The sequence below is a fragment of the Peromyscus eremicus genome, chromosome 15 (genome assembly GCF_949786415.1).
Source record: "Peromyscus eremicus chromosome 15, PerEre_H2_v1, whole genome shotgun sequence".
Lineage (NCBI taxonomy): Eukaryota > Metazoa > Chordata > Mammalia > Rodentia > Cricetidae > Peromyscus > Peromyscus eremicus.
In genome coordinates this window covers 23015204-23030936 of record NC_081431.1, presented here as the reverse complement: position 1 = coordinate 23030936, position 15733 = coordinate 23015204, and the positions used below count along the sequence as shown (strand labels likewise).

Here is a 15733-nt window from a genome sequence, read left to right as displayed (position 1 = left end):
GAACTCTCTCAAAATAGGAAGTGCTACTACCACGATTTGCTGGACCAGTACCACGGTTTGTGAAGGAAGCTTAGGCTGATGCCCCTGCTTTTCTCCTTGGACTGGGGAGTTTTCTCTGTGTGTCCCTAGTACTGACAGCAAAACATCTGAGCCAATTACACTTCCAGTCAGACATCCATGCACATACACACATACATACATACATGCATGCACATACGTACACAGAGGGTTCTCAGCCATCATGTACCATTCAGGGTGTCATGCAGACTGAGCGGCTCATACCTGCCTTCACACTCTATGTGTTGTACAAAGCCAACTCTCTGCTTACCCACGTTTCTTCATTCACTCATTTATTCATTTTTAAGTCAGGGTCTCACTCCACAGCCCGGGCTGCCCTTGAACTTCCAGCCCTCCTATTTCAGCCTTCTGAGTGGTGGGACGAGAGGCATGAACCACCACACCTAGGTGCTGTGGGATGTTCTGTATGGCAAATGTGTTGCTAATTAGTCAATAAATAAAACACTGATTGGCCATTGGCTAGGCAGGAAGTGTAGGCGGGACAAGGAGGAGAATAAAGCTGGGACGTGGAAGGCTGAGTCAGAGAGACACTGCCAGCCGCCACGATGAGAAACAGCATGTGAAGATGCCGGTAAGCCACGAGCCACGTGTCAAGGCATAGATTAATGGAAATGGATTAATTTAAGCTGTAAGAACAGTTAGCAAGAAGCCTGCCACAGCCATACAGTTTGTAACCAATATAAGTCTCTGTGTTTACTTGGTCGAGTCTGAATGGTTGTGGGACTGGCAGGTGAGAGAGATTTGTCCTGACTGTGGGCCAGGCAGGAAAACTCTAGCTACACCTAGGTCCTCTCCTTTTTGGCTCAAGGCTGTTGAAGTTGGTATTTGGCAGGGTCAAAACAGAGTTTACTTGAGGAAGAGAATCTGTCATTGCTATGAGATTCCTTGTGATTCGCTATATTGAGAGTCTAGGAAGAAAAGAATTCTTTCAAGACCAGAAAGAAACTACTGAGTAGTTGCCAGGCTGGAGACTTTTATCAGTTCTGTGGGATATCTGTCTATATTCTCGTGAGTTCTATAAACATTTTGTCTGCAATCACTCTGTTCCTTCCTAACCCACTTAGTTCTTCCTTTCAACTTCTGATGTATCCCTCAAAGGTTCAACAACCAGGATGTTTGTTTATTTGTATGTATTTATACTTCTGGGTAGGATGTTCTTAAACATGCTTTTCTTTCACAATAACTTTTATAAAGTGTCCTTACGTGTTTGTGTTAATACCTGTTATTGCATTTGTTTCTTTGGTAACACTAGAACTTAGTGTCACTACTTAGAAACCTGGTGCTTCAAATGGGACCTCACTGCTCGCTCCAAGTCCAGGAGGCTCTCTGACTCCCAGGCAGCTTATCTTTAGTAGTCAGCCATGCTTCCTCTCCTATTCCTGGCTCTAGTTCCTCATATTCTTCATGCCGTTTCCTTGCTTATAAAATGGAAATAATAAAAGCACCCACCCCTTAGCATTGTTCTGATTAAATACATTACTGTACAGGATTCACTATTTAAAGCGTCTGACTGTAAGGACTTAGCAACTGGCCCCTACTATGTTAGTGAGCCGTATATCTTGGTGACTGAGACAAAGGCCTTATTCACTCTTTTCCAAAGTGGTGTTCTTGATTGAAAAGGATTCAGCATCGTGGCTAGAGAAGAGAAAGCTACAAAATTTGGCTGTATGATTTCAAGCCTCAGTTAGCTTTGCCAATTTAAAAGATGACAACAATTGACAGGAAAAGCTATATGCTTTTCTTTCAGTTCGGGTCTGGTGGGTTCAACACAGTCATTTGCATTTAAAGGCAATAATAGCATTATTGTATTTATTTTTTTAAGAAGAAAAGCAGATTTTTCCTCCCAGTTGTCTCATGGGAGTAGTTTGGGGGCATGGGGACAAGCACACGGGACCATCACATCCCTTTTACCAAAAATGGATGCATAATACTTCAGAAGTTTAAAAATGGAGAAGCAAGGCAAGAGGTTGATTTAGGAGAGAGAAGACAAGTTAATTTTAGACAAGTAGTTGTTAAAGAGAAAATAAAGCTTCTTATTTAGAAACATCTTTATGAAATTAGAAATATGAAAGTCAGGGATAGTAAGTGAGGTGAGGGTAATCTTAATGGTCTAAAGCTGGTCTCTAAAGCCATGTAAACAAATGTCTCCCTGGGGAGGCCGATACGGAAACAGAGCACAAGGTGCAGTCTTCTCACTTCTGGGTGGGGTATTTTTAAACCCACAGTGCATCTGAGATTGTCCTTTGACTTTTCTTTCAGAATCAAGCTCATGGATGCTATACACTGCTGTACCGTTAGTGGTCATGATCATCATCCTGATTTCCACGGCAGTAATAATGCTGAAAAAACAAGGTAGGTCTGGCAAAAAGGGATTCTTACTGGGCTTCCAGTGGTAAGCAGAATAGATCTTATACAAGCACAGGTCGCTCTCACTATAAGCACAGACTCAACGTTACTATAGTTTTCTGCCTGGGGCCCCCTGTAAAAAAATACTGACTCAATACATCCTCTCTCAGTTCTACCCAGTTCTAGTCTGTTGAGCCCCTATACCAGGTTAAGGGAATCAGCAGAGGAAAGAGCCACAAGTGTCTAATGTAGAAGACATTATGCAGATAATTTAAATTCAGCACTGAAGTTTGACTTATACACAAGTCTAATGGAATTGAAACAGGAGGCACACTCTACTGATACTTACTAGAGAAGAGAATTCAGAGAACTCTTGGATCCATGAAACATGTCCCAGGGTGGACTAACAGCAGTAAGGCTGTGGTTCCAAGTTTAAATACTTGATCTTTCTTCCAAATTGTCCTGTGATCACTATTTCAGGGCCATGTGCACCCTCAGCCATACTGACTCCCACTCTGCCATCTGGATCAGAGCACCCTGACTCAAACCCCCTGGTTGGCCTTCCCTTGGGGAGCAACAGAACACTACGCTTGTCTCATCACCAAGCTGACAGACAGCTCATGTCATTCTCAAGCAGATCAGTGTGACCCACACACAGTCTTCTTAGAAAAGCCCTTGCCTCAGCACACTGAGGTTGGTTTTGCTTATATAAGATGTGGAGCACAGCACAGAAGCCTACCTCTATCTCATTTCCTCCATCGATGAGTTCACCAAGACAATGGGGGAGGGGCGTGTTATTCAGATAAAACTTCTGTTGAGAGCTTAGGGTCTGGGAGTAGATCCACTTGGTTTTCTTTATAAGAAAACAGTGAGAAATGAGGCTAAGAAAACAGATGAAGTTTTCCACATTAGCCTACCTAGCGAAGGTATGCTATCCTTCCACACACATTCCTCACTGCATTCTGCTCAGCACATGGCTGAGCTCTGAGGGAGCAGTACTTCCCTTCCCATCAAAACCCACTCCCCCCCACCCTCAAAACACACCCCCAGCTTTTCCAGGCACCATTTACACCTTGTAACCCAATACCATACAAACCTACACCAAAAATCTACATTTAGTTGCTATGCCCGCCACAAAACATTGCTCAAGAGATTCTGTTGGCAACGTGTAGTGGTGTCTTCTCCAGAATGCTGCCTGACTCTGAAGAGTTTTCTGGCAGGTTCATCTCCAGGAGAATACACTAGTCACAAGTATGGACACTGGGCAGTGTGCAATGAGACAAGTCTAGACTAACAGCTGTTTGCAAGTCTGAGGCAGGACGATCACTCCAGCCTGTGGATTCTGCATCAGCCCTGAGCAACACAGTAAGACCCCATCCCCAAATAAGCAAATGAGTGCATGGGACTTAGACAACATCCAAATGCAGATTTTGCCACCAGTGAGCTGCGTAACCAAGCAAACTTTCCACCTTCTGCAAAGTGAGGATATTATGCCTTTTGTGGTATTAGAGAAAACACACAGTGGTTTTCCTGGATGTTACACATGTATACACATATGTCTTTAGATAAATAAATCTCTTGAAGTTAGTGGGTCAATGTTTAAGTCTGAAGCCCCACAGGGGACTATCCCAGGAGATTCTAGAAACAGTACTTACAGCAGGTTTAAAGTACTTGAAGTTATGGTCACGTTAGACAATTTGTTGCTTCATGTGAGAGCTAAAAAACAAAAACAAAAATGGTTTATGCTCTGGTTTTACAACTACAGTATGTAAAGAACCTCACTGAGATGATTTAACCTGTTCAATGCAACACAGCAAATGCTAATGCTACTTCTAAGGCTAAGATCTAGGGCTCAGATCGTTTTCATTATATCCAAAGACTTGGCTGAATTCAAGTCAAGTTGAGCAGGCTCCTCAAAATCTGTTTCTGTACTGAAAAGGAGGAGAAAGAGAGGGAGGGAGGGAGGGAGGGAGGGAGGGAGGGAGGGAGAGAGAGAGAGAGAGAGAGAGAGAGAGAGAGAGAGAGAGAGAGAGAGAATCTAAATTATCTTGATTCAGTGGTCTTTTTAATTATTGGGACAGTCCTACCCATCCTAAACTTCACCCTGATCTGGCCTGCAAGATTGAAAGTTCTTGGAGTCTAGTCTCAATTTGTATCCCAGGCTGCACCTAGGAGGCGGCTGGGCAAGCAGGTCTCACTTTGAACACTAGTGGATCTGAAATCAAAGAATAGTATCTCATAGAAATACTTTGCACCCTTCTACTACCCCAGCTGTTTCTGAGAACCTGAGAGCCCCACCCTCCAATTCTTCTTTTTCTCTTTCTCTCTGTCTCTGCTGTCTCTGTCTCTCTGTCTTTGTCTCTGTCTCTGTCTCTCTCTGTCTCTCTCTGTCTCTCTCTCTCTCTCACGTGCGCGCGCGTGCGCACACACACACACACACACACACACACACACACACACACTAGTGAGATTAGAACCATCAGGCATGCCATACCCACTGAGGAAAATCACACTGATTTCATTATAGCTCCTTGAACTTTCCCAGAAACTGTCCATCATTTCCTCACCAAGAACCACACCCTCAATCAGCACCTCCACCACACTCACATTACAAGACTAGGTATTTCTCCTCCAAACCAAAGTGAATTATTAGAGCTATTCTCTCAGTGGTGTGCTTCCCAGCTTTTGAAGAGGAGAAATGAATTAAAGTTAAGCAAGTTTGTCCTAAAGTCTATGGTTTCTTCTGGGCTGAGCTTCCATGGTCTTGACCTAGATCTTGCCACAGTCCCTTGAAAGTCTTGTGCGGGTCAGTCCCTTCTCTTCCTCATCCTCACCCATGCGTGATGCATCCAAGGGAAGTGGTTCAGCATTAGAAAAGGTGAAGAGGGCCACTGTAGCATCATGAAGAGCCTTCTGAACACATTTGAAGTGACAAGGTCAAGTTATAGCGACACATGAGTAGAATGGCACCATTTGTGTAAAAAAGAGGAAAACCTATAACTTAAATCCCATATCTAAAACTCTGTCATCCAATATTTAATTGAACTACTATTAAGTAGCCGTTTCTCAATTTCACTTGTCACACAGTTCAAGAGCTCGCCACTTGTAGCTATTAGTCTATGCAGAGGGAACATTTATGTCTTCACAGAAAGTACTCTATTGCCCAGAGATGGACATATGGAAAACTTTTTTAATTGGTTACTTCTGGGAATGAAATGGAGTTAGTTAATGAGGGAGAAGAAGTTATATGTTATAACCTAATGTATTTCTATCTAACTTGAATTTTTATGATGAGGAGTTTCTTTATCATTTAAAAAGGAACACTGAAATGTCAGCTAAAAACTAAACTGTTTCACAACTCATCAATTTACAGAGGGCCCAGGCTCTGGGCTGGTTTTCTAGACTGTGAACAGAAGAATGACACCACTGAACTATTTTCCAGACACTTCCAAGTGGATCATCCCACCTGCAGCACCATCCCACACACACTAGCAAGCCCTCCAGAAATAGGGAGATGAGAGAGCTGTGAGTGAAGCAACATGTTACCAGATGGAGAATAAGAGAAGCACTATAAATAGCCAGCAGTGGCCTCAGAAAACCTAGAACCCTGGTAGGGGAGCAGAAACACACAAAAATAGAGATTAAAGTAACTGAATTGTACAGCGATTAAATAGCACCCAAAGCCGGGAGTCACAGCACATCCTGGACATTTGCTATCTGCTAGTATAACTGGTGTAAACGCTTTGCAAGTATTATCTCATTTGTTTCTACAATAGTCTTATGAGAAAGGCATTTCGAATTCCGTTTAATGGTAGGGACACAGGTCTAGGCAGATGAAGTAACCAATCCAATGCTATAAACAAGTGCATAGAGGCTGGGAACTAGTGCATCCTTCTTGTGGCAGTGCTGAGGGAAGTAAGTACAAAGGGGAGAGTAAAGGCCAGACAGGACTGAGCTGGAGGCTCACACTGAGGACTAGAGGAGGGTAACCACTGTGCTTCTTTACAGGTAAAAAAAACCACTGCCCGCCACCAGCGGAAGAAAAGAGCCTAACTATTTATGCCCAAGTACAGAAATCAGGGGTAAGTTCTATGCTCTTCTTGGGGCTTTCTACCATAGTTCCTACAGGATTCCTGACTGGGCCACCTTGAACACATCCATGGTTCTGCAGGGGTTCTAGAGTAGATGGAATTAGGGAAGCAGAAGTCAAGAATAAGAGCTCCCCTAAAAGTTATTGAACCTGTATCACTAGAACTCTATATTGTTTGAAATAATGGAAAACACTGGGCAATCTGGGTCATGTGCTTCTTCCTAATAATGAGATGAAGTTTGTAAACACATAACCGTGGACTCTTTGAAGCTCTGGCATTCTAGGAGTCTATACTACATGTCCTCAGACTCCCTTCCTGAAGGGTGCAGGCTTGGGGAAGGAAGGGGAGGTGTGAAAGGGCTATTGTGTGGCATGCTGGCCTGATTCAAATGAAGGTATCTGCATAGTACAATCAGAAGGAGAAACGGAGGTTCTTGAGGATTCCAGTCAGTGCAGGGTTCAAACGAAAGGTGACATGTTGAATAGAACGGAGAGAGAAACAAAACTGAGGTAGCGTGACCACTGAACTAAGAAGGGAGTGATGGGAAAACATGAGACATGATGGAGTCAGGGAACAGACGTGTTAGCAGTACGAGATAGGGAGTCTACAGGATCCTCATTAAATACTGCTGTCTTCCAGACATAGTTTTAGGGGATTTTTAAGCTCATAATTGGGCCATTTGGGATGGTGGGGGAAACATATCCTTGAGTAAAGGTTATGAGGGTAAAGGTAATTGCATAATAATACATTCATAAATTCATTTCTGAGGACCAGAAAGCAGTCCTGGGCAGGTCTCTTTTTGCTGACCGTGATAGTCTGATGGGTTTATTACATCATTGCCTTAGTGAGGGTTTTCTTGCTGAGAAGAGACACCATGACCACAGCAACTCTTACAAAGGAAAACATTTCATTGAGGCTAGCTTATAGTTCAGAGGTTTAGTCCATTATCATCATAGTGGGACATGGCGGCATGCAGGTGGACATGAAGCAGGAAAAGATCTACATCTTGATCTGCAGGTAACAGGAGTGGTCTGTCTCACTGGGCATGGCTTGAGCATATATGAGACCTCAAAGCCTGCCTCCACAGTGACACACTTTCTCCAGCAAGGCCACACCTCCGAATAATGCTGCTCCATATGGGGGCTATTTTCTTTCAAATCACCACAATCATCATAAACTCCTATTAAGAACATACCTCCATTTAAAGACGTGAGAACCCCCAATGGCACCCTCTCACCTAAATGTTTGCTTAGCTGAGACAGAGTGTGCCTTTTAGAATTTGCTTCTCAAGAATTACAAAATGAAAAAAGTTAGGATTGCATCAGACCTATTGACCTACTTGAGAAGGAATTGCGTCTTTCAGTTTGAGTCTTCCACCGTAAAACGCCACCCACATGAAGCAACAGAACATGGCCAGTTCCTCCAGAAAACCTCTGTACCGCAACTCTCCGTCTCCTCCCCAGAGATAACCACTATCCTGGCTTCTAGAAATACGAATGATATATTTCTTTTCTTGAGACTCATAAAAATAGAGTCTGTCAGTAGTTTTTCTGGCATCTGGTCATAAATTCATGCATGTCTTTGAACTCAGGATGCATATATTCTCATTGGTTTATCAATGTGTAAATATGCTGTTTTGCAATATATTTAATCCAGTTGCTTATTAATGAGCATCTGGCTATTTCCAGTTTAAGGTCATTATGAAAATTACAGTACTGAAATTCATATGAATGTCTTCTGGTGAATATGTGAATGTCTTCTGGTGAATATGTCTACATGTTTTTATTGGGCACATACCGAGAAGTAGATTTGCTGAATGATAGAGTATATGGATTCTCCAATTGACTGTTTAAGACCAAATTGTTCTTCAAAGTGGGTGTCAATTTACTTTTCTAGGAAATGAGTTTTAATAGTTGTACATGCTAGTCAAAATTTTTTACTATCAGCCCTTTTATTTTATCCATACTAATAGAGGGTCTTACTATGGCTTTGTTTTTCTGGTAACAACTTTTCATATGTTTATTGCCATATTAAAATCACCCAACTTTCAAATCTCATACTCATTTGAGTTTTAGGCCTTTTTAACAAATTAGTATAAACCAAAAAGCCATTTTAGAGTTAAGCCTTTTAGAGGTTAGATCCATATCATATGTGGATTTCCTTTGTAATTTCTCAGCAAGACCTACCGATAAAGAACATTTCTTAATGTCATGCTAGAGCAATTTGGTAACCTCTTCCTTTACAGTTAGTACTTCTTATAACCTGTTTGAGAAGTTTTTCTCAGTCCTAGGTAATAAAAATCTTCTTCTGGCATCCTCTTTCACATTTATTTATTATATAGTTGGGAAATATTTTTGAGTTTGGTGTAAGAGGAGCCAAGTTTCATTTTTTTTCCACACGGATATATTCTACTGGTCATTTGTTGCACAGAATATTCCCTGACTGCATGTCCTATTCATTTTAATTTGAGGGTACACGTATGCACAGTTCTATTTGATGTTCTGTGTTCTGCTCCGTTGTCCACTGGGCCAACTGTCTTGATTAGAGATATAAATTGTGATAACTGATAAAAATGAGTCTTCCCGTTTGTTCTTTTTCTTCCAGAGTTCTTGACCAATTCTAGTGCTTTGAAATATAGTTCGAAATCAGTTTGTTAAACCCCTCTCTCTAAATCTTGCTAGAATGGATATTAGCACCAAATAGACCATTGAGGAGAGGAAATATCTTTATTATTTTGAATCTTTCTCTATCCTTTCTGTAAGTCTTATTTCTCTAAACGATGTTTTATAGTTTTCCAAATAAGACTGTATCATTCTAATTTGTTGATTGAAGTTTTATACCTTGGTATATTGTCAACATTACCTTTTTCAAAAATTTTAGTTTCTAGCTGTTTACTATTGACATACCTTTTTTTAAAAATATTAACTTTGTATTTGCAACACTGCTGAATTGATTCATAAGTTCTTGCATTTGTTTGCAGATGACTGTTTTTTTCCTACACCACTGTATCATCTCTAAAGAGTTGGCTTTTCTTTTTTTTGTTTATAAACCACATAGCCCTACCTGATTTCCTTTGCCCTACTTCACTGGCTGGGCTTTCACACGTGGTGGTGAACAGAAGTAATGACACAGACATTCCTGTAAAACTCCAGATTTGAAAGGAAAGACTTTACTACGCCATCATTAAGCATACAGTTTGCTGAAGTTTTCCTAGTGAGCTTTTTTACCGCTTTAGACATATTGTCAGGGCCTAGAGATTACTCAAGGGTTAGGAGTATATACTGTTTTTGTAGAGCACTTGGGTTCAGGTCCCAGTCTGGTAGCTTACATCCACCTGCAACGCCAGCTCCAGGGGATGTGATGCCCTCTTTTGGCCTCTGCAGGCACTTGCTCTCATGTATGTGAACCTCCACACAGTCAACATTCCCCCCCCCAACACACATATAATTAAAAATAAAATAAATTGAAAGTAATATTATCAGGCTAGGCATGGAAGTCCATGCCTGTAATCTTAGCAGTTAGGAGGCAGTGGCAAGAAGATGGCAAATTCAAGGCTAGCCTGGTCTACGTAAAAAGTTTCAAATCAACACGGGCTACCTACCTGCCTCAAAAATTAAATGGAGGGAGAGAGAGAGAGAGAGAGAGAGAGAGAGAGAGAGAGAGAGAGAGAGAGAGAGAGAGAGAGAGAGAGAGTGGAGAGAGAGAATATTGGACAATTCTGGGGCTAGAGATATAACTCAGTGCTAAAGTGCTTGCTGGCAGTTTCAGTGCTGGAAGAGACGGGTGGGGCACAATTGTCTTCTATTCTTGGTCTGCTAGACAGTTTATCACAAGCTGATGTCCTGTATTATCAACACTCTTCTTGCACCTGTTGAGATGTTGAGATAACTTTCTGATTGGTTTTCCCTCATTTATCTGCCTCTGTAGGAGTCAAACCTATTTTGCACTCCTGGAGTAGAACAAATTTAGTTGGTCCTTTAAAATACTGCTGGATTTTGTCTCCCTAACTTGTTCAAAGTGTGCCTTCCATACACACACACACACACACACACACACACACACACACACACACACATATACACTTAGTTTCTGGGTGAAAGTGGCCTGTCATCCTTCTTCCTCATAACGACTCCGTGAGGTTTTGATGTCGTGATTATGCTAACCTTACCAACGGATGAGGCTGTGCTCTTTAGGTTGGACTGCCATAGCAAATCACTACAAACTAGGTGGTCTAAACAACAAGAATTTAGTTTACTTCAGTTCTGGAGATCGCAAATCCAAAATGAAAGTGACACACTGGCAGGCCCCCAAACCCTCTGAGATCTCTTGGGATAAGCCTTTACCTCAGTGTGATCTGGCGGCTCCAAACTTGAGCAGCTGTTGGTTTGTGGTTACACCACCATTTCTGCCTCCATCTTCAGGCAACTTTCCTGTCTGGGCCTCTGCCTTCTCCTTTCCATCTCTTAGGACATCCTTCCTCCTCTGAATGTGGGTCCACTCGGACTCAGTCACCTCACCTTGACGTTCTGACCTTATGTATCTTATCTACACCTCTGCCTCGGCCTTAAGGCCACACAGAGGCACACCCTGACTCTGGTGGCATGTATCATTCGGTGGCTGCAGTTCAGCTCACCAACAGATGTGTTTTCTCTCTGTGACTCTCTGGAAATGTGAGAGATTTCCCAATCCCAATGGGTGGGATTGATCATATTTCTCCCCTTCTATATTTGGCAGAACTTACTGGTGAAAGTCTCTGAGACTGGAGTTTCTTTGATGGAGGATTTTTTCATTATATTTTTATCGTTCAACTTTATTCTGTATTGCACTAGTATTTAAATAACTATTTTCTCTATTTTCAGTGGCTATCCTAGAAATTATAAAATACATACCTGACTTATTTGTTTCTAGTTTTTGTTTGTTTGTTTGTTTTTGGTTTTGTGGGTTTTTTTATTGATGTTGTTTTGTTTTTTGAGACAGGGTTTCTAGCCTTGTCTGTCCTAGAACTAGTTGTGTAGATTAGGTTGGCCTCAGACTTACAGGAATTCACCTGCCTCTGTCTCCCAAATGCTGGGATTAAAGGCATACGCCACCACTGTCCAGCACATCCCTGACTTACTAACATACAATTGCTCCTTTTATTCTTTAGACTCCAGTACAAGTCTTTAACTACACTATACTTTTTTATCTTGATTTATGTTCTATTTTTATTGTTTTTTTAATTTATATGTATTTTAAATATATAAGACATTATTGCTTTACATATCAATATATACAGACTTACCCACATCCTTACAATTTCCTTCATTTTTAATTCCAGCACTCAGAAGGCAGAGGCAGGTGGATCTCTAGAGTTTGAGGCCAACTTTATCTACATTGGGAGTTCCAGTCCAGCCAAGGCTACACAGTGAGACCATGTCTCAAAAAGCAAAAACAGAACATAATAACATAGAACATTAAACAATTGTTGGTTATCTAGCAGGAACCACTCCAGGACTCATCATGGCTCCTACCTTACACTGTTATTTCAATGGTTTCCATTCACAAAGAGTAGCAAAAATAAGTTATATACCTAATGTAGCTCCAATATGGTATCCCTGAAATGTGAAAATCAGTGCCTCTAACTGAAGACATGAGAAACAGAAATGTGCTGTTAAATGTGATGTTAAAATTGTGTTTAAAGTAATTCCTTATACCTAGATAAAAATCTTAAAGGGAAATTCAACAGCATTTTTTAGTGATGTTTTAGTACAGGTGATTTTTAGTACAATCTTCTTTGTAAAATTTCTCAATTGAATTAGAACATATAAGTTATTTACCCCATCTTTTATCCCTACATTTACATCTGGTCACCCTAAAATTCTCCCAACCAAGGGGAGAAGCAAAGGGTGCATCTGTGAATAAAAGTTGATTAATAAACTGCTTCTATCTACTCTTCATCTGTCTCATCCCCAATCAAAAATTTTTCATTAAATTACATTTTTCTACAAACTGTGGTATCCAAAAAATGTACAACGAGTGGGATGAACATCTCTTTTCTGAAATGCTAACAAGGGATGAAGTTGCCTTGGAAGGTTGTAAGCCCCAAGATGTCATTCTGGGAGTGGCTAGCGAAGTGAACTCTGGGGAAGTTTGGGAGAATTCTCACCAGGGAGGAAGTCACAGCAGGCAACTAAGGAGCTTCTGAACTTGAACTGCTTTTCCAGCTGGATGGGGAAAGTTGGATGGGACCCAGCTTTTTGCTCAACTAATTTGTTTCCTTTGCTTCTCTTGTAGCCTCCAGAGAAGAAACTTGATGATGCCCTGACAGATCAGGACCCCTGCACAACCATTTATGTGGCTGCCACAGAGCCTGCCCCAGAGTCTGTCCAGGTGAGTATCTCTGCCCCTCTTCACTGGATGTATGGTGAGAGGCAGAGAAGAAGGGGATGAAGTTTTTTGTTGTTGTTTATTTATTTTAGGGTAGAGATGAAGTGAATCATATTGGTGAGCTGTGGACTAGTCTAGACCACACAAGCAGCAAGGAATAGCTTGGAGCCATGGTTAGTTAGGACTTGTACAAAAATCCTTCCTTCGGGCTCACAGGCTGTGAGCCACTATCCACTGACTAGTGTTTCTCTGAGAGTCATCAAAGGACTATATCTAAAACACCTGGCATGCTTGTTAAAAAACAATGAACAGGTACCACTTCTCTCATCCACATTTGGATCTCACTAGCCCCTATAAGAACTCAATAATTTAGACCTCTTTTGACTTCCCCAAACTGTACCCCAGGACTGACAGCAAGTAGGAAAAGAGAAAGATGGAGAGGGAGAAAAGAATTGCTGAAGAATATTCAATGATGGGTATTTTGATTGTCAGCTTGATTGGATTAAGAGGTACCTAAGAAATTGGTAAAGCACACCTTTGGGTGTGTCTGTGAAGACATTTCCAGGGGCAATAGATGGTGAGGGTTCTTACTTGATTAACAGGTTCCTGATCCATGATGTACTACTCATAATACAATCATACTGTTAGGAAGCATTGAGTCCTAGCTGGAGGGAGGAGCTTACCCATTGTGTCCTTGAAAGAAGATATATGTTGCTCTGGTCTCTTTTGGTATCCCTCTTTACTGTTTCCTATCTGCCATGATGTGAGCTCTCTTGTCTTTTTTTTCCCCTCTGACTCTCCTTGCCTTATGGGAGGTCTGTTATATTCCTGTAACCAAAATACATGAGTGAACAACTTGAAGGGAGATTATTTTTGGCTTCCAGTTTCAGAAGATTTGGTCTATCCTGTGGGGAAAATGTGGCAGAGCATGGCATGGCAGATGTCCTGATTTAAGGGAGTTTCTTCCAAAGGAGAAGAGGGAAGAGAAGGGAGGGCAGGTCAAGGCCAGTCTTCAGGTAACTGGGGAAGATCTCTCATTTCCCTGATGGCACACTTATGCTTGGAAGAGAGATATAGCCCCATTTGCAGGTAGACACTTGGAGACCTGAGTGTTGGCTTTAGCAATGCCCAGACTGTGATAGACTCTAAGCATAAAGCTATGAATTCTAAGCCTTTCCTTTTCTCAGGGAATGCTGCTTCGTTCATTGCCTGTGAACCTCTCCTCTCCATTCCTTCACTCATAAACTTCTTCTTTGTCCACAGGAACCAAACCCCACCACAGTTTATGCCAGTGTGACACTACCAGAGAGCTGACCCCCAGAGACCCAGTGAGAGGACTTTTTGAAGGAAGAAGAAAGGATCAAAGTACACACTGAACTTGGCCCTCGGTTCCAAGTTCTCCGTGACAGACACCGCACATCTGTACCCTTCTCCAAACAATTCCCTGGTGATAGATCTGCACAGGCGCACCTGTGAAGTAGACAAGGAAGTGAGGCTGGCTTCCCAAGCAGTCAGCCTGCTCTGCAGCTGACACAGACATGGAACAGAGATCCCTTGATACAGCGTTCCATCTTTGCTGTAGCAGATAAAATAGATGATGGGAGTTCAGACATCTCACTCTATGCTGGGTTGGATAACAAAACCCAAAGACAAAAAGCCAGGACATGAAACATCTGTCTCAGATGGCTGAGCACAAGGCACAAAGTCTGGAGATGTTTCCGTTTTTGGCTCTCTGTACTTTACTCTAGAAGCTGATCTTGATCACCTCAAGACCTGATCAAGCCTCTGTGCCTCAGTTTCTCTCGCACTCTCTGGATGAAGAGGGAGTGAAACCAAGTGGGAAGAAGAATGAATTCTTTGTTGCCTGAGGTCATTTTATAAAAGAACCAGTATTTTATTTGCAATACTCAAGTTGGTAAGTCAATGGACTAAAGACGACTTTGGAGTCGAAAGCTTTGAACAACAGGACGGAAACCATCCAAGGTTCTTTAGAGTGCAGTTCTGAGCAAACAGCCTTCTGTTTGCATCAAAGCAGCAGATGTTCGGTAATGCTGTGATAAAGTAACCTGGGATACTCAGAGGAACTCGTCCCACGGAGGTTTTTCACTTCTTCAAAGGACTTTTGAACTTAAGTTCTCTGTTTACTCCCTTGAGAAAAGAAAATCCCTGGATCCTCAAGATTCTCCCTCCATTTGTTCTAAGCCCATTTTACAACCAGGCCTCTTGTGGAACTGTAGGTCTACCAGGCACTTCCTATTCACTGTATACCTCTTCATACTAAATTTATCTTCAAATAGAAAATTAAATTATTTTGATTGAACAGTTTCAAATGATTGGACGTACAATCACTTAGATAACAAGTTGTAGGCAGAAAAAGTCTTTCTACGTAAAATCCTATTTTCTTCATGTCGTCTGCCCTCAGAGAGGCCATCTTTCAACTTATTGTCCTTCTTGCACAACTTTGGCAAATGCTTTAAGAAATAACTATTGTGGAGCTGGGGAGGTGTCTCAGTGGATAGCAGTACTTGCTTTGCAAACAGCAGGATCTGGGTTCAAACTCTAGCATGCATGTAAAAAGATGGGCATGACTGAATGTGCCTGTAACACCGTGACAGACAGGCCCTAAGACCTTGCTGGTTAGGGGGCCCAACCTGTCATGAATGTCAAGTCCCCTGACAGTGACAGAGGAAGACACTAACATCCTCCTGTGATGTTTTCAAGCACACCCACCTACACACTCACATGCATGCACTACACACACACACACACACATACACACACACACACATACGCACTACATATACCTACACATGCATTTTTTAAAAATCTATTCTATTATTGCATAACAAAGA

At 41.8% G+C, this 15733-nt stretch overlaps 1 protein-coding gene across 2 annotated transcripts in view; it reads left to right on the top strand.

Annotated features, from left to right (window-relative positions):
• Slamf1 (signaling lymphocytic activation molecule family member 1) overlaps window positions 1-15506 on the top strand; it is a 34150-nt gene extending 18644 nt beyond the window's left edge. The window contains exons 4-7 of one of the 2 annotated variants that reach the window (XM_059280512.1): window positions 2314-2430; window positions 6433-6506; window positions 12789-12884; window positions 14145-15506. In XM_059280512.1, coding sequence (XP_059136495.1) covers window positions 2314-2430; window positions 6433-6506; window positions 12789-12884; window positions 14145-14195 — 338 coding nt within the window. In that variant the 3' untranslated portion in view covers window positions 14196-15506. The remainder of the gene's footprint in view (window positions 1-2313; window positions 2431-6432; window positions 6507-12788; window positions 12885-14144) is intronic. The other variant, XM_059280513.1, reaches the window with a different exon arrangement.
• Window positions 15507-15733: the final 227 nt, after the last annotated feature.